This window comes from Catharus ustulatus, chromosome 6 (genome assembly GCF_009819885.2).
Source record: "Catharus ustulatus isolate bCatUst1 chromosome 6, bCatUst1.pri.v2, whole genome shotgun sequence".
In the NCBI taxonomy this organism is placed as follows: domain Eukaryota; kingdom Metazoa; phylum Chordata; class Aves; order Passeriformes; family Turdidae; genus Catharus; species Catharus ustulatus.
The window spans coordinates 36,589,966-36,608,904 of record NC_046226.1 but is presented as its reverse complement, the minus strand read 5'-3'; the positions used below and the strand labels follow the sequence as shown (position 1 = coordinate 36,608,904).

The window sequence follows — 18,939 nt, the reverse complement described above, 5'->3', positions numbered from 1 at the left end:
ATCCATACTTTACTCATGTATCTCATTCTGAGCATACTCTTGATCTGTGCATTCACTAATGTAACACAGTGTTTATTAAATCATACATCCAGACAGTGAAGTGTTGTAATATTGGCAATTAAGACTTTTTCTAACCTAGATTTTGCAAATTTGAAATAACTGTTAGTCTAGAAGTTACCAAACAGAAGTTACTTTTTATACTAAGAACCTCACCAGTACATAACTTGTGTTCTACTCCCCAGCATCACTGAGACATAACAAAACTTGAAGTAAGAGGCAAAAGCAGAAGTGACTTTATACTTGCATTCTGAAAGAGGAAAAGCTGATAAGCCAAATCAGAGTTCATCTAGTGAATATTCCTCTCTTCTTCCACTACTGAAGAAAACCTGAACTTCCATGAAACTCTTTTTTTCATATCACAATGATTCTATATACTTATTTACCTAGATATTTAACACTTCAGCTTAAAGTTTGTGTCTTTCTCATCCAGGCACCTTTAGTCTCCTTAGGAAAGGAAGAGTACAAGCTTATTGCACACAGAGCTTTAGTTTAGGGCAGAAATAAACTGAAGTTTCACAACTTGAGCTTTCTCTGAAGAATCTGTATGACCATATTGGGCAATCTGTTACACATCGGCATTACAACGTGTTTGTCACATTTGTCTTGTTTAACTAGTACTAATGAGAGAGAATGCCATTTACCAGGTCAAAAGGCATTCATGAAGTTCACTCCCTCTCTGAATTTGCTACAAACAAAGAAAACTTTGAATTTATTTACAATTTGGAAACTTTTTGGTAAATGGTGATGCAGAACTGGATAGGGAGAACTGTATAGGGAGGTAATTTCTTAGGGTTGCAACCATCAAGAAAAAATAGGAAGACTGCAACATGTAAGCAAACCAAAACATTCTCAGGCAAACTCAAGCACAACATGAAAGTAACATCAGAGCATTACACTTTTAAGTTAAAGAACATTTGGTGATGTGTGGTGTAGTATCACAGGGATGAGAAAGAACATACTGGGATCACATCTAAATTTGCAGGTTTCTAGTCACCTGATATAAGCAGGAGGTAGTTTTAAAAAAAAACCCACCCCTAATTTGGGAACACTTGATTCAGTAAGCAGTGTTAAATACAATCACATTCTGCATAAGACTCCAAAAGAATATAAAACCTTAAATCAAATATATACATTTTTAATATCTGAAATATTTACATGGTGGAACCTTTACACGATCCCATTTGTTAAGAACAGTGTTTTCAAGTGTCCTCTCCAGATACAAAGAACTAGTAACTCAAGGTCACAGTTATGTTTTCTGAACAGGTCAACCTGTATCCTTCAGTTAAATACAATATAGAGATACTGGAACACCTTTACTTAATTTGTTTGCTATTAAGAATTGTGTTTCAAAAATTAAAAATAATTTTGAGACCGTTTGCTCCCTGGAACACAGTCCTCCTGCAATCAAAACAGCTCACAGCACATTATAGATTTGACTTCTTACCCAGGTATGAGATAAAAAAAATGCAGTTTACAGTACATGTCATTATTTATACCATATCAGTCTATTTATAAAAAAACATACAAACAAGGCAGGAAAATATTACCCTCTTTTTGTGGACAACAGACTGCGTACAGTAGAAAACAAAAGTCAGGGCTAGTTTAACAGTATGGATAAAAATAAGATTTCAGCTTTGTTTGTAAACTTATGGTTTAGGTTTCATGTTTGGTTTTTTGGTTTTTTTTAAAGAGATGGTTACATCCAAACAGCGCTTTTTGTTTTGTTTCTAAATACTTAAAAAAAATTTAAAAAATAATTTCTTTTTAAAAAAGCCATCTGATTATTTTGGAGACAGAAGGGTTAGTAGGTAAGGGTTAGAATGAAATTTAGCAGAAGAAAAAAAACCAAAAACCATTAGATAGCACTTACTGAATTTAGGTCCTGCTCTTGTTTTAACTGAGCAAATAAAAAACTTCCTGTGATTTGCACTTTCTGGGAAAGAAGCAGAGCATCTGCAAGAGATCAGCTTCCCAGTTTCATTAGCAATTCTTACTGGGCAACAAAGTACCAAGATTACTACTGGTTCATCTTAGAAAGAGAAGTCTGAAGGAACTCCTTTTCCAGTCAGATGAAGAGATCAAATGAACACACAAAGCTGTTCTGTGAAAACAGCTCACACACTCATTTTTAAATTGTATTTTGATCATTCTTTACATAAAAAAGGGGAAGTATGCTCCCAAAAAAACACTGATAAACTTGCAGTAAAATCCTTTGTCTTCATCTGTAACTGATATAGTTCCACATTAAGTGCAAATGTTTTGCAAAACAGGGGATTTTTTTTTCTTAATATTTACAAGAATCAGAGTAACATAACAAAATTACCAAAGAGCATGTACAGTAGCTGCAGCTTATAAAACATACCGGTAATTGTACCTCGTGTATTATAAAGAGAACCAATGCAGGATTCGATAACTAATTGAGAAGGGTAAAAGGGGCCTCAGAGCAGAGGACAAAAAAATTCACATTTTCTACATAAAAAAATACAGGTCTCAAGTCTCTGAGAACAGAGAGAATTCAGTCTCTGAACAATGGGGGGAAAAAAAGCCCAAAATTGAAATGGAACCCTAGAAGCAAGGAGAGTGCTTTATTTCACTAGGCCAATCTTCTTTGCTTCTGTCTCGTATATCAACAACCTCCACATTTTGACTATGAAAACTTCAGCTTCTTCATCTAGTACCTGTAGGAAAGACACATTTTATAGATTATTTCTTAGGTTATGCATTCCGGTTAAAAAGACAAATTGTAGATATATCAGAACTACAAAACAGATATAGCATAATACAAGTCTTTGACAGAGGGACCGAATCAAACTCTGGTGAGTTTGTCTGTCCAGCATCAGTCACTTGACCAGGCACTAACTACACACTTGTATAGTGCAGCTGTTGAGCACTTAAAGGTAGAAGCATCAGTAAACTAGTATCCAAAAGTGGTTTGGAAAGAGGCAGAGAAATGGCAAGCTTGGAAACAATGTAAGAACAGGACAGTCACACCTGGCATTTTCCGTTAAATTAACCCTAATCTCTGCTCATTTTCATTTGGAACTTCCTTGGGTATTTGTTAAATAAACCCTCAATGGATTTCTCTTCCCTGAACTTATTATCTAGCTTTTCTTAAATCTGTACACAGCATCTCTCCAGAGTTCCCCAAGTCACCTACTATTCACACCAAAAACAATCTACCACCTTGCACCATGCATGTGGCTCCTACCACCTTTGCCTCCCAAGTTTCCTCACAGGAAGAGAGTGGACAAATAGCTTTTATTCACCTTTCAGTGTATGAAAACATGGTGGAACAGTAGCACTATTTAATAAAATTTCTTTCTTCCAACACCAGGCACTAAAAAGCTTTTTCTCTTCTACAGAAAATTACCTTTTGATCATTAATTAGGAAAAAACCCACTAAACTACTAATAAAAATTCATAAGAAAGAGAAGGAATAAAAGTTTTTATTTCTGATGCAGATCTGTTATTGTTGATTTTGACATCTACTCTTAGGGACAAAAATTTCTGTTCCACATTTCTGAATATTGAGAAATTCTGAAGAGGGGTCAATAATTTGTACCTAGGGGCTGTAACTGCAAAATAACACCTGTGCTAGCATGATGTGCTTAATCATATCTAACGCATGTTTTCTGTTAGGGACTCTTGCTATTTCACATAATTGACTTTTAGCTTCAATGAAATGTAGAATGTATAGCAGTTATAAATTTCTGCTTACCATGGCAACATCATCCAGTATGCTCTGAGGTGAGCTGTGAGCCATAACCTGAAAGAAACAAATGTTTTTAGACTGAAAACTTAGAATAAACCCTATACACATTAAAAAAGAAAAAAATCCAGTTATATCCAAGGAATTCTGAAAGCTTTGCACATGCAAGAAGTATCTGCAGTTCACCAGGTTCCAGCAATGCCATGGCAAAAATTTGTATTAGACTGCGACAGAATCCATCATAGTGAGTACTAGTTTATGGCCAATTACTGAGGAACAAGTCCCAGGAAGCTCCAGAGATTCACAGGTCCTGTATTTGCTGGCTATTCTTACATCTCAATTATGTTTTCTTCATTTAAGGAAAAAGCTTCCCTTCCTTCAACAATAAGCTGCTAACGGAAAGACGAAGGCAAAATTCTCTATGTATGACTCCTCATAACTGGATTTCTCATTTACCTGCTAAGTATTTAATTTTTCTTTCCAGAACCAAGTAAGTTGTCTTTCAATACCACAGAGTTCTATTTGTTTATCTATATGTGTGTGTATATATATATATATAAACACACACACACCCCCCTGTATATAATGTAAGCATGGCAAATATTCAACTTCTGCTTATCAACTGTGTCACAAAACTCTCAGGACCTTGCTTTGCCTTGACAGGCCATTATAAACATGAGTACAGGAGTTACTGTTGCAGTTTAAATAGGGAGCAAATCCCCAATTTCACAGAGAACACAGAAGATACAGACCTTAGAGCAAACAAAGTCAACTAGTGTGGCTTCTTCTTCACCAATATATTCTATTATTTTCTTGTTGATCCATGGTCTAATTCGACGTTCCATTAGAGTCTGGAAAAAAACCCACAAAACCAAAATGAATAATTATCTTAAATTTCACCCTCTTGCAACAAGTGCCCAATAGGCATCTAGAAGATTCAAACAGCTATTTAGCAGAAGGTACATTTTGCTTTCAATGATATAACCCTTTCAGAATTGGCATCTGCAAGTATTTCTAAGAGCCACTCACACATGTTTTTACAGTGTCTTTTTAACTCCTTCCATAAAACTGCTTGATAATTCATAGTGGCAATTTGAGAAAGACTAAACAAAAATAAGCAAGCATACTTCAGAAGAAGGACTATGTCTGAACAATAGAGGAGTCAAGTTTGACTCCACTCGATGATGATACTCCAATCCACTGGGGTCCCAGTAACCTTGTTTTTCTATTCAATTATAAAGTTTACTTGGAAAAAATCAAGCCTTTTTTAAAATGGTTAAATGCATCAACTTACTGAATCCACAATTGACCAATCAAGAGGATAAGCAAAGAGCTCTGGTTTTGCTGTGGGAATCTTCTCAATGAGACTCTTAATGTGTTTGCGCTTTTCTTCTGTATTGACACTGCCTTTGATATTGCTTTTATCTTCTTCTCCATAATCCAGGGGAACAAGTTTCCTTTTCCGGGGCACATCGTCGCTGTCTTCATCATCAAATTTGTTGAAAACACTATCCACAGCAAGTTTCTTCCTTTTTACAGCATTGGGCTGGTTAGGACTGTTGCAGGCACCTACAATCCAAAAGGCAGAGTAACATATTCATCAACTGCAACTGAAACTAGTCTGCTCTTCCCACATTACTTAAGGAGTATTGGTTTGTATGCTACATAAACGTCTCTGAATGCCTGGCACTGGCTTTTAATCTTTCAAACTCTGTTACAAAAGTGGCAAATGAGGTAAAGATCTTTAATGGAGTTTGTTCAAGACTCTGACTCATTTGAAAAATAGGGTCTTCTTCTCTGCCCTGAAACCAATTAGCACTCTGAGAGAAGACTGCAGTTGAGCCCCAGCCTTAACAAAGGCCGAACACAGAAGTGAAAGGCTGCATCTCATAAGAAAAGTGATCATCAACTTAATACCATATAGTCTTTCATCATTCAAGATATAATACAGTGTGAGCTCAAAGTGCAGCCTGGCATAACTTAATCAAAACAGTAAATAACAACTGCACAAACCTTCTGGAATACAAATCATCTTAGTTCTGCTGTTCAGAACTAATTCTTTTAAAATGGCAGGAAATTGCTAAAGTACTAAGCAACTTTAGGCTCAAATTTCACTCACAACTGTGACCAGCTCATTGTGATATTCTAAAAAGAAGAAAAAAATTCTAATTTTCTTTTTCTTTAAAAGGGGCTTAAGTTAATGTAAGAACTACCCAGGTATTAAATTTAACATACAGTTATGCCAATAAAAAGTAGCAATGAGTTTTGAAAGAGATATTTACAGATATATTAAGGTGAAAAAGCATGTGAAAATAACCAATCCCAGCTCGGAACATTCCTACAAACATTAGCCCTTGAACATGCCTAAAATTCCCTCCTTTTTTGCCCTCAATATCTTGGATGAAGAGAGCTCTGTAAAATCTATCTTCTGGATAGGTCAACTCAAGCACAGCATCTGGATAACAACTACCTGATCTAAGTACATCAAACCATATGACAAATTTGTTAAGCCATGTGGCTACTCAGCTTGACAATTTTTATTTTGGTCCCATATGGAAGACTGAAATAAAATGTAAACTTGCCCAATTTGAGGCTGAGTCCTATTTTGGGCCGATGCTCCTCCAGTTGCTGTTGTTCAGGTGAATTTTCATGAGGGATAATAATGCCACAGGGAGATTCATCACCAGGTGTGTTAGGAGTTGCATTTCCACTAGCAGAAGAAACAGATGGAGCAGAACTGATGGGTCGTAAAGTTGGTTTAAGACAGGGCTTTTGTTCAGGCTCCTCCTCCTCTTCCTCTGGCTCTTCTCTTTTTTCTTCTTTTTCTGTTTTGTCTTCCTCTTCCTCCTCAGATTCCGGCTCTTGTTTTATTTGTGGCTGCCTACGCCTCTCAGCCTCCTGCTCCATCTACAATGAGACAAACAATTAGCAAAAACAGAAGCTCTCTCAAAACCAGTACTGTTCGAAAAGAATCTAAAGATTCTCCTCTTTAGAAGACTATTAATCAAGAAAAAGAACATGTAACTACTGGCATTCTTGTAAGGAATACTGATTAATTCAAATTTGTTTTCAGAGGGCATCAAATATGGATGTTGATCTGGAAAGGTTTTTTGTTTCCATTGTTCTTACTGCCTATTTGGACTTCTTTACAAGAAACAGTGAATAGAGAAAATAGTAAATATCAGACCTCTCACACAATTTTGCTCATTACAACCAGAATACAAAGGACTAATTTTCTTGTCAGACCAACAGACCAACTCACCCTCTGGAGTTCTGCATCTGGATCTGGATGTCCTTCAGCCAGAAGACGCTGTCTAATTTCTTCTAATTCTTCCTTTTCCCTTTTCCTATCTCGTTCATCTGCTTCCATCTCTTTCTCCCTGTCTCGTAGCCTCTTCTGAAGAGCACTACCCCTACAAAAGATACATATTTTTCATTGAGATAACATTTCAATGAGGAGCTTGTAACACAGTACAAGAAAAACTTCAAACAGGTCTATCTTCCACTAAATGAAAATAATGTAAGAGCATCTGGCATCCTCTGTTTTTGTAACAGCAGAATCTTAAGATACTAGTTCTCAATCTTACTGTCCAGAATCTACCCCACCACGTTAAAGAGAAGCAGACTATGTGGTTGCTGATCTCTTTAGAGAAAGAATCAAGTTTTATACGCTTTTGGCAAGAACCACTTCTGCTAAATTAGTTTTACGTCAATGTTAGTTAGTCCCGTGCTGAAGGATGCTCCCAATCGTTTACATTAACAAGCTTGTTCTTCACATTATTTACAGCTTCTTTGCAGTGAATTATTTAGAGGCATGCTTGTTCCCTTCTCCCAGCACCTTATTTTGACATTGCACTGCCTCACAAAAGTAAAGTGATAGGAATGAACATCTACTCCCAGTAGAAGTAAGGAGCTTCCCTTTTCCCTCTGTCACTTATGAAGTGACACTAACCCTTACATTGTTACATTACCACTCAAATATAAACTCCATAAGGCTTTGACAACAAATCACACAATTGTGTTAAAAAAAATGGACATTTTTGTTAGGAATACAAAGACATACCTGTAGTATTTTGGATCATCTCTGTCATCATCATAATCTTCTAAGAATTCTTTCAACCGTTTGGCTTCTTTTGCCTGCAAGGAATTGAAACTTACATCATGATTTCTGGTTTCCTTTCCAAGAGTTTAAAATTCATTGATGTTACTAGCAAGTTAACTGTAGATCTACTCTGCTTTAAACTAAAAACACAGAGTTTTCAAACAGAGAACAGAAAAGTTTTGGTATTGCATCCAGAGGGTCCACTGGTATTCTATTACTGATTTGCACATATATATACACACACACATATACCCCCCACCCACATATATACATTTATTTGGGATTTTTTGCTTTACATTACCAATAATGAGGATCAAAAGTTTCTTTTCTCCAAATCCTTTAAGTCTGCTACTGAGTATTTCAACATGGCAGCCTAAGTGTATTTTATCAGTACTGCTTTGTTTCAAGAGCTTTTTTAAGACAGTCATGCACAGAAACAAATCTCATGGCTACTCCTAGGATAAGCACTCTCTTGCTGTGGTACTGATACAAACCATGTGGCACTAATGTACAGGCCTAAGTGGTATTAATGTGCAGGGGGCAAGGGAGAAAGAGAGGAGACACTTTCTCCCCTTCTGATAAAATGAAGAGGCAAAACACCCATTTCTTTAAGAAAAATTAAACTGGGACCTTTTAATCAGTATTTAAGCAATAGCCTTAAATCAACAATAAAGGACTTCTGTGCAAATGACTTTGAGAAATAAATTAGTTGTAATTTAAGTTGTAATTTAAGTTTATGGTTGTAATTTCAGCACAAAATGAAACACTGCTTTCTACAACTGCCATCCATAGCCAGCATGCAGGAGGATTTGGAATGGAAAATATCACTGAGTAAATTTCAAACATTTTTCCCCCCTCATGCATTTATAGGGAGAATCTGGATTCCATATGAAAGTATGTTTTATAAACCTCTTGCCCCCCTCTTTGCATATATGGCTTTGAAACAATTTCTAACCCATCATCTACTCTCTCAACATCTTCTCTCCTCTGGGAAACGATGAAGTTAAATAACACCCCTAAAACTCAAAATAACTTCTGTATACTTTTGCACTAAACTATGAGACTACAAAACTATCTTCCAAAGGTGTTTTTTCCAACCAAACTTCCAAGCGTTACATTGGTAACTATGATAATTTCACACCTAATGAGCTGAGGACAGGCATTTATAAAGTGCTTAGATATATTAAAGAATATTGTATCTCATATATGATACATATATCTCATTTATATAAAAGGTTTGGGCATATGAACATGTTGAAAGTTAAAAAAACAGGTCTAGTTCCATCTGCATGACACAGAACCCACAGTAGGTTTTATCACAAATCTGACACAAGTTACAGATGTAACAATGTGCAATGATCAGATCACAGTATTTTGTAGCTGCCTACTTCTCACTCTTCTGACTTCACAAGAACCAACCACAAGGCTTTGTTTTTCAGAATAACTAGTACTCCCATTTATTAGACATCTGTTTCATGTCTGTTAACTGGGGATTTTTTTGATATAAAAACACACATGGCCTTTAAACAAAGTGAGTGCTCTATTACTATCCATAAACATAACAGTCGACAATTCCAGTCTAAATAGGACCAAGAGAACAAGGCAGGGAAAATTACATGCCAAACTATAAGCCTTACCATTTCCCGTCTTCTTTCTTCTTCCCTCTCAGCCTCCTTTTCATATTCTCGACTTTTTTTTCGTTCTCTGATTTCCCAATTTTTAAGACGCTGCAACAGAAGAAAACACACTTCAATCCTCAAAAATATTAAGAACAGCAGTACTACTTCAAAGTTAGTTTGGACTGTTGTTTAAAATAACTGTATTATAAATAATTTGCATAATTTTAATTTAAAAAATCAGAATGAAGAGTCTTTTCTGACAGAGACTGACATTCTGCCCCAGTTCATATAATCAAAGTATTAAAAACATATTTAGGAAAAGGAGAATGATGTATTTTATACTAGAGGACTTGTTATGAACTCAGAAACATCATCTTATTTAAAAAACCTTAAAAATTTCAACCTACCTCTTGATATGCAGCTTCCTTTTCACGAAGTTTCCTCTCCAGTTTTCGTCGTTCGTAGGCATCTTCTTCATCTTCTTCTCGATCTCTCTTCTTATCCTTTTCTCTCTCTCTTTCCCGTTCTCTCTCCCGTTCCCGCTCTCTCTCCCGTTCCCGCTCGCGTTCTCGTTCTCTTTCCCTCTCACGTTCTCGTTCTCTTTCCCTGTCTCTGCTTTTTTCTCTGAAGGAAGAAAAAACCCCAATTTTCAGTACAGAGCCCTCCTCTCCATTCAATCAAATGATCAATAACATCTTAGAGGTTATTTTTCTTCTGCAATTGTAGAAGATATTTAACTGTAACAGAAATGGGCGTAAAATCAATACTTACCGATGGGTATTCAAAAATCCACTAGAAGTAGTTGTTTGAACACTAACCATTAAATAGCACTACCTACAGAAACTGAGCATGAGCATACGGCAATTTCTTATCAGACTGCGTCAGCAGTTCTCCACAGGCAAAACCACCAAAAATAAAGGGTATCCTTAACAAATATTTTGTGTTTATGTGACTTATCGACAATGTTAACATTTCTCACAAGATGATTTAATGTGAAAGCAGCACTTGGAATCTGACATGATTAATTACAACTTGAAAGACATCTCCTTGCTTCTACTAAAAAAACTCACAATCCAAACAAAAAACCCAAACCAAACCAACTGAAAAGAAACCCCCAAAATCCAACCACAAAAAGCACACCATGTAACAAAGGAAATTATAAAATCTGCTTAAGCTAAAAAGTACCACAAAAATAAGATAACCTTAAGCAGGAATAAAGTTAATAATAAAAAATAGGAGATATTTGAGATACAACCAGTATGCTTAAATCACAACTGAAGTGTTGCTTACTGGATATTGCAGTTCTTATATTCTTGTGCTGTGGGGGAAATCAAGTATTCTCCCAATTTGGACTTTCTGCTGTTTCTCTGATCTTTCACAAGGATCAATCTCTTTTGAATGGCAGCTGATCTACTGAACTATATGCATTTAGTAAACAGCACTAAGAAAAAGTGAAATAAATAGCAAGTACATAATAGCGAAGTACATTTACCTTGATCTGCTTCGATCCTTGCGATCTGAACTCCTTTCACGATCTCTGTCACGGTCTCTGTCTCGTTCGCGGTCTCTGTCTCGGTCCTTAGTTCGGTCACGATCCCTATCTCGCTCCCGTTCACGCTCCCGTTCCTTCTCCTTCTCTCGTTCACGTTCCCTCTCTCTTTCACGCTCCCTCCTTTCTCGTTCACGCTCCCGTTCCCTTTCTCTTTCTCTGCGTTCTTTTTCAATTTCCTGTCTTTCTTTCTCCTTTTTGCCTTTTTCCTCCTCCAGTTTCTAAAAACCAACAAGAGAACTTTCCTAGTTAATTCTGTATTTACACAAACTAGATACTCCCGACGCAACACACAAGGCTGGTAATGGAAATACCAAAACCGCCACTAATTAAAAAATATTAAATAGGGTTTGGTGGGTATTTTTCGGAACTCATAAGTATGGAATCAAAAGGCAGCAATCACAAGACTAAGTTTCGTGCAAAAGCACAGATCTACACAGACCAGCAATCTCCAACCTTAGCAGAGTAGGGCTGGCCTTGTATTATGAGCTGACTAAACTGCACATTGAGAGTGCACTACCAGTCATGACTCAGGTGGGACTAAAATTCCGCTGGCCCTATAAGCCAGCTGGGTACAAGTAAAGTGAAATTCCAGCTGATAAGATTAACTCTGTTCAATTAAGAAAATATATTTCAGTGGAATGCTTACTGGGACAGTGAGTTGTTTCCCAAAAAGTCTTGGCACACCAAAACCATCCTAGATGAAAACTTGGGTAAAGAAATACATCCACTTACACATGGTGCATGTGGTTAAACAGTGAAGAGAACTGTCACTATTCCCCTTTTCCCTCCCTAAAAAAGTTCTAAGTGTTTATTGGTAAGAACTGGACTCTGCAGAATGGAATCTTAACTTCCACCACTGCAAGATGGAGACAGTTAAAAAAGGTTGGAAATGGCTCTTTTGAAACACAGAAACTAAAGGTTACCTGCTACAGTTTTACTAAAAATTGTACAAAATTGCCACTTTTTTCATATAGAAACAGTTCTTATGACCAGAATTCCTATAAGACAATAGAAAATACATCAACAGAATGATAGATAAATCCATCCTTGGAAGCAATTGTTATGTGTTAACTTACAGATGCTGTGCTAGGACATGGACCGCCAACACTGGATTAACCTTGCCTATTAGCTATGCTTCTGGGAGGAAGAGCAAGTACACGGTTCACAAATATACCAAATAACAACCAAATATACCAAATTTCAACCTCATGGATGCAAGAATACCACTTTTTGAACAAATATTGAGCAGAATAAACAGGTTTATCCCCTTTGGCTCCACGTTTACCATCACTGAAATGAAATTAAAAACTGGAACAATGAAAGAGCATTTTCTCTGTTTTGTGCTTTTTTTGTTCTTTTCTTTTAAACAAAGCATTTAAGACAACTTTAAAAAGCAATCTTACCTGATTAGTATTCTTCTGCCATAGGCACAGGGACCAGAGAACCGACAAAGGATTACAGAAATAAAGCTAATTCACTAGTGATTAATGTATCCAGTGAAACTATGCTGCATTGATAACACAATACAGGCAAACCCATGTTGGATACATTGAAATCACGAAAGGAAAAAGGGACTAAAAATGGTAAGAATTGGTAGAAAACTGATGTGAAAAAAATAAAACTTAGATCCTATAATAATACACTGGACTGAAAAACTGATTTCTAAGGACTGTATTATCCAGGAACTTTACAGTGTTAAACCTCAGTAGGGTCAAATGGTAAACTAGGTTGTCAACTTTTAAAAACAACTTACCTCAAATTTCATATACTTTTAAAGAAAGTTTACATACTGAAGTGGTTGATACTTACAGGTTATCATAGATGTTCCAATAGAAATTTCTTTTAGTAGTTGAACTCCTACTTTTTTACCACTCTCAAAAACTTTGTTTATGGTGAGATTTCACAAGAGAGTGGGTTTCTTTCTTTTATTAAAAATATATTCACAGAAATCTAAATACACATTCACAAGTTTTGGAATAATAAAATCCTTTTCCTAAGTCCACTTTCTTAAAATCCAATTGAAAAAATAAACTGGTTTATTTTGTAATCAAAATCTGACCTCAGTGAACTTCTGTAAACCTAAATAAAAGAATCTGACAGGGTAATGGGATGGGAACAGTATCAGATAAACTGAAGTAATGAACAGAAATGAACAGGTAGAAGAATTAAAAATCTTACCTTGAGCTCTCTTCAGACTCGTCCGTGCTGTAAATGGACGCCCCCTGCAATGCTGACACCCTGACAGTCTGTCGTTATTGTTTATAAACTCATACCAAAAACATGCAAAGGTTCACTGTGCTCACTAGCTTGCTGTTAGGGATTCAACAGCCCCTTTTAAACATATCCAATATACACAATGACTACTTCCAGTTGATTTGTAATGTTAATAAACCCAAAACAGCCCCCCCAAATACAAATCAAGGGCAGTGAAATGCCCAACAGCTTCTGAAACACTGAAGCTTGGTTTTTGTTTGTTTTATTTGCAATTTTTAAAAAGTACTACTTGTTTGCATTTTAGTATCAGTGACAACTCAGGGTTCGGAATTGAACATAATTCTACTGAAGTTTTACCACTAACCAGTTTCACATTCAATTGCTGAGCTTCTCCAGATGACTTTTTCTAGATTTTTTCCCCCCAGGTTTCTATCTTGAACAACTTTAGTCAAGAGAAAAACTGAAAACATACATACAATAACATGTAGTCACCTGTTTTCACATTGATAGGGTTGCATGAAAACCTGGTACCATCCCCAGTGACTGCATGTGGTAAAGCTGAACAACACGGGCACACTTCACTTTGCTGTATCTTCAACATTTTCTTTAATGTTGATTTGGGGGTATTTTGAAGGAAAAGTGTGTGCTCAAAAAAGCAGCTTGTTGATACTTCCCTAGGTCAAGGACCACTCCAATCTCGTTGGGGAAAAATTAATACCAACTTTAATCTAAACATTAAAATAATAACATCACATGCATAGCTGTGCTTTCCGATCCGCAAGTATCACTCTCCAAAACAGAAACATTCACGTGTGCACTAGCATTAGTGGAAACTTCTGTAAGTGGGGACCCTGGGGTGGGACTTGATGTGCACAAACATTTCCAAGCCAGTTACCCCTTTGCATATTTTTCTGAGGGGGCATCCATAAGTATAATAAAAAACAGAAACTCATACTTACATCCTATTCCATGTTACTTTCCAAGCTGTGAGTTTCATCTTGCATTAGTCACCATATGATCTCTATCATAATGGTGGGGGTCAATGAATAGATTAGCTTTATGGGAATTTACAGTTCTTCCATGCATCTAAAGTTTGGTAAGTCTGGTAACCACTGACCTAGTTTTAATCTTCCCCCACTCTTAACTTAGAACTATTAACATAAAAGACTTTAATTTAATTCACGTTTCATCTCTCCAAAAATCTTGGATAATGTTACAAAGCTACCTAGAAAAACACACTCAAGTGTATGTCTTATACTGCAGCCCCATTTAGCCTTCACTTATAAATATCTTGACTTAATGTATGTGTAGCAACTTAAGCTGCCTTTATTCATGCTGAAGTGAGAAGACTGAAAAATACTCTGCAGCAATCAAAGTCTTAGCATAAAGATGTCATGGGCCACTTTAACGTGGCAACTCTTTTTCTGACTTGTAAAGAACTACATGTATTTTAAACCTAATATAAACATAATTTTAAGTGATATTGCAATGTACTGATAAATTTTATAATAGTGGTTTTTTTGATTTTGAAAAAGCCTAATTTGTATCAAGCGCAAAAACAAGAATACTACCTTGTGTGTGTCTCTGAATTTACTGATCTCTCTTGATATCAGGTCTCTTTTGTCTTCCTCCATTTCTATAGCATTTATATCCTCCTAAAAAACAAGGGGGACAGGAGTAAAAGCATTAACAGCCATCTGGACAAACACAGGAGAACAAGAGAAAAGCTGAAGGTTAGAAGTTTTCAACCAGTCTTGCAAGAGATAAATAAAGTCCTTCTGCAGTACCAAACCTGACAGTCTGATGTTAATGAGTGGAAAAAAAAAAAAAAAAAATCAGATGGACAAGAGTCACAAATCTGGCAACTAGCAGTAAACATAGTCATTGTCAAAGCCTACAATGTAAACGAACCTTGGTGATGAGTGGATAAGGTATCAGTGGGGCCACTGGAAATCTGCGGAAAATCTGCGGAAAAATCCACGGAGATTTTTTTTTTTAAAAATAGATTGCATACTACTCTGAAAAACAATGTTTTGTATGTTTGTACTACAAAGCAATATTGTATTGCTGTGATCTCATTTCTTTGATTCAACAAAGTTACAGAAGAACCTCGCTAATTCTCCCTTTGCTGAACTACTTAACACATAGTGACGTCTCATGTTAGTAAGACTTCACTGAATTACAAGTGTGCTACAGGATATTAGTACGCTATGGTAGCATCAGAAACAAGGCTAAGCTACACTTGCCAAAATAAGTAAGTATATTTGAAGTGGGTATGTCTTGATTTTATTTACTCGCTAATTCGCAGAATTTGGTAGATTGCACCTGCTCTTATAGTTAGTGCGAATTAGCGAGGTTCCCCCGTGCTTGAAATTGAAAACCAGATTCCACTCACTCTCAGCTCCCCGCACACATTTTCAACTCCCCCACAGCAGTCATGCCTTCACCCAGAACTAACAGCCTCTGCTGCTAACACCAGCGGGAGTCACCTCCACACCAAGCTCTTCGGGGCACAACGGCCCCAAAGCTGGTGAGTTTCCACACCCCCCTCACCACCCCCACAGTGTATCTGCATCCACCTTCCCTTTCCCCCCCCACCCTCAACAGTCTTTCTCTCCCCTCTCCTTTATGGACAAGGGAACAACAAGCTAGTACCATCTCTTCACTCCCACTTCTATGTACACAGCCCAAAGATGGCAACTTCCAAGTTTCTTGTCCCCCTTCCCAGTATGGGAAGGATGATGGGGTGCAATTTCAACCCACAAGAGCTGCATATTTTAAAACAGCTTATGTGGCTATTTGACTAGCTCAGATTAGTGAAGTTCTACACAACACAGAGCTAAGAGAATATTGCTCTGTCACAGGGCCACACTCAGCATCCAGCTCTTCAAAGGTCTCTTACAATGTTTAACTACCTGGTATTATTCACGGCCATATATACGTATATTTACCCACAGGACAATACACATTGTAACACTGCTTGTAACAAAAAATACAGCTGATAGCATTAGACAGTGACTCATTTGCAAATTGTCATCAAAGAAAACATCTTCTCCCAAAGGGAGGGAGAGGAAAGAAAAACAAATTCTCAGCTCAGCACTTTTATACCTCAGGTAGGCCATGACTAACAATGTTGTGGGAAGACAGACTTGCTCCCTTGAGGGAGATGTTTCTTGCACCACATTTAAACTCCATAAGTTTTTGAAACTGCATCATTGCCTTGGAATAGGTACTTTGCAGAAGACTTAAGTGGGTAAAAATCTTGGCCAAACAATTTTCCAATCTCTTTCATATAAGATGCAGAATGGTAGGTGGGAAGCCCACTTTCCCATGGGTAGAAACTTTGCTGGAAAAGCTAAGTCTGAGTTTGCTTATCCTTGTTCCCCCTTCTCCATTTTGTTTTAATCCATAAAAAGGTCATTCACAGAAGCAGGTCTAAACCAGAACATGCATTCCTGCTTAACATGGTTTTTTTTCGCGTTGCACAAGATAGGAAAAGTCGGCTGACCAAATCCAGCCAAATTGATATGTGTTTAAAAGTGATTTTGTAAGGCAGGAAGATTACAATATGCCTTTCATCCCTGAAGGATCCCTTCAAGGACATATGCAATTAACGAAGTGCTTCCACATATGGGTAGACAGCTGCAACCAGTTGGATCAAGGCACACTACAAGAATGCATAGTATAAGCAGAGAGAAGAATTTTGTTAAAAAATACCAAATTCTTGGCGTGACAATATCACCCTGGCATCCTTCACTGGAAATGTGGATGGTATGCAGGAACTCTTTACAGTTGTTTAAGTTATCTGAAAAACCCTACATGCACATACAGATTAAACTGCACTAAATTCAGTATTTCCACCTTCAGAGGGATGAAAGGTTGGTTCAGTCCTGCCCAGATTCAAACCTGATGATCCAAGAAGTTTACATGCTTAAATGCCTAAACCATCCTGAAGGGAAGGTGTCTATAACTGACTAGCTTTCAGCTCAAAAAAAGTAAAAAAAAAAAAAAAAAGAAAAAAGAAAAAAAAGAAACTGCTGCTGACATCAATGCTTGTTGATTTGTTTTCTCATCAGAAGTTTAGGTTTAAAGTATTTGCACAAGGTTTGGCCATTATATAAAGGTGAGTTGAAGGAAAAAAAAAATCTGTTTTGTCCAAAATCAAAACACATACGTCCTCCTTCTTTTCCTTTTTCTTCTTCCTGGGGTGAGAGTCAGATTCCTGGGAGGGGGCATTGAGCTCGCTGGAATATTCACGTATTAAGACTTCAATGGCCCCTTTAATTATCTGATCTCTTCTCTTCGTTTCCTCATCCAGTGCTTCATCATCATCAGTTGTCGTCTCCGGTCTGGAGTTCTAAGGAAAAATGGCAAAGTAATAGGACTTAACAAATTGAGTGCAATAGTGATTTCAATCAGAAGTTCACCTTTCATCATCACATTCATGCCCCTACAGTATTTACTATAAAAAACCAAAACCCCAAACAACAACAAAAAAATTAACAAACCCATACAAAAAAACTCAACAAAACAACTCATCACATGAAAACCAAACCACCTAAAAAGACAAGTAATTATCAATTGCATTATATTAGTCAGATCACACTGGCAATACCCCAGTTTATTGCACAGTATTATGGAATGGCTGCAGAGAGCTAGTGTAGGATTGCATAATAAAATAACATAATAAAACAGAACAGAAAAGTGGTGATTAAGGCAGTAGACAGGAAAAGAGAGAGCACCCACAGACTCCCAGAAAGGCAATCACTATAGTGCAGTTCTTGGTCAAAAGTTTTGCCTTTTATGCTCCAGAACTTCAAGTCACTTCAACAGCAGTTCCTTCAAGCCTTCTACTTAAGTGTCATGCAATATAAATGCCTACCTAAAACTTCCAAGCTGCAACTTCAAATAGGAGAACTATATTAAAAAAACATGATTAGGGAAAACATTCTTTGCACAACAAACTATTTTAAATTCTTGATACAGTATTTTGCAGTTCCTCATCTTTTTGCCCCTTTCAACCTTGTAGGGAGGAAAAGGGACCCCAAGAAGTGCCTTTCACTAAACATTACATAAAAGGGTAGAATGATGATCTGCACACCGAGCAAAGTAGCCCACCTCTCGATCCCCTGAATCTTTTAGAAAAATGGAATCTCACCTGAGAATCCAGCTGGGTATCCCGTCAAACGATAGGTGGTGGGTGGAGTGAGGGGGAGGGAAGGGTCTGATGGAGCAGCAGCTAAGAATGAGGGGGAAGGGAGTAATCAGTTGGAGCTGAAGAAGCTGCCAGGCCAAGGAGGAGCAGGCTGAAAGAGCTAGAAGGTAGTGACAGGGGGTGGAATTGAAGAGATCCAGGGAGAAGTGATCAGGGAGAGGAGCTAATCAGATTAAGGTTTGCTTGGTGTGTCTCTATATGAAATCGTGTTGCAGTTTAAATGTTCAATTTCTTTCTTCAAAATATTCAAGAAAATTTGAAACTTTTGGATCCAAGTGGCACCAGCACACCAATGACGGTATGAAAGGAATTGCTAGCAGTTTGATTACAATTCACTTCATCAATACTCCTCAGCAATTCATAGCCTTTCTTTGCCCCACCACAAAAAAAGAGCAAAAAACCAACCAAATCCAATAAAACCCAACAAAAAACATGGAGCTAATCTCATTCTACAGTTCAAGAGAATGG

The 18,939-nt window shown here is 37.1% G+C and overlaps 1 protein-coding gene across 2 annotated transcripts in view; it reads right to left on the bottom strand.

The window, feature by feature from the left end:
* Nucleotides 1–1,179: 1,179 nt before the first annotated feature.
* Nucleotides 1,180–18,939, bottom strand: part of RBM25 (RNA binding motif protein 25) — a 32,830-nt gene continuing 15,070 nt past the window's right edge. The window contains exons 7-19 of one of the 2 annotated variants that reach the window (XM_033062421.2): nt 17,431–17,613; nt 15,168–15,221; nt 14,828–14,911; nt 10,983–11,260; nt 9,898–10,114; nt 9,509–9,598; nt 7,833–7,906; nt 7,032–7,182; nt 6,352–6,676; nt 5,064–5,338; nt 4,522–4,620; nt 3,779–3,826; nt 1,180–2,738 (exon numbers count right to left, since the gene is read on the bottom strand). In XM_033062421.2, the coding sequence (XP_032918312.1) occupies nt 2,646–2,738; nt 3,779–3,826; nt 4,522–4,620; nt 5,064–5,338; nt 6,352–6,676; nt 7,032–7,182; nt 7,833–7,906; nt 9,509–9,598; nt 9,898–10,114; nt 10,983–11,260; nt 14,828–14,911; nt 15,168–15,221; nt 17,431–17,613 (1,971 nt within the window). In that variant the 3' untranslated portion in view covers nt 1,180–2,645. The remainder of the gene's footprint in view (nt 2,739–3,778; nt 3,827–4,521; nt 4,621–5,063; nt 5,339–6,351; nt 6,677–7,031; nt 7,183–7,832; nt 7,907–9,508; nt 9,599–9,897; nt 10,115–10,982; nt 11,261–14,827; nt 14,912–15,167; nt 15,222–17,430; nt 17,614–18,939) is intronic. The other variant, XM_033062422.2, reaches the window with a different exon arrangement.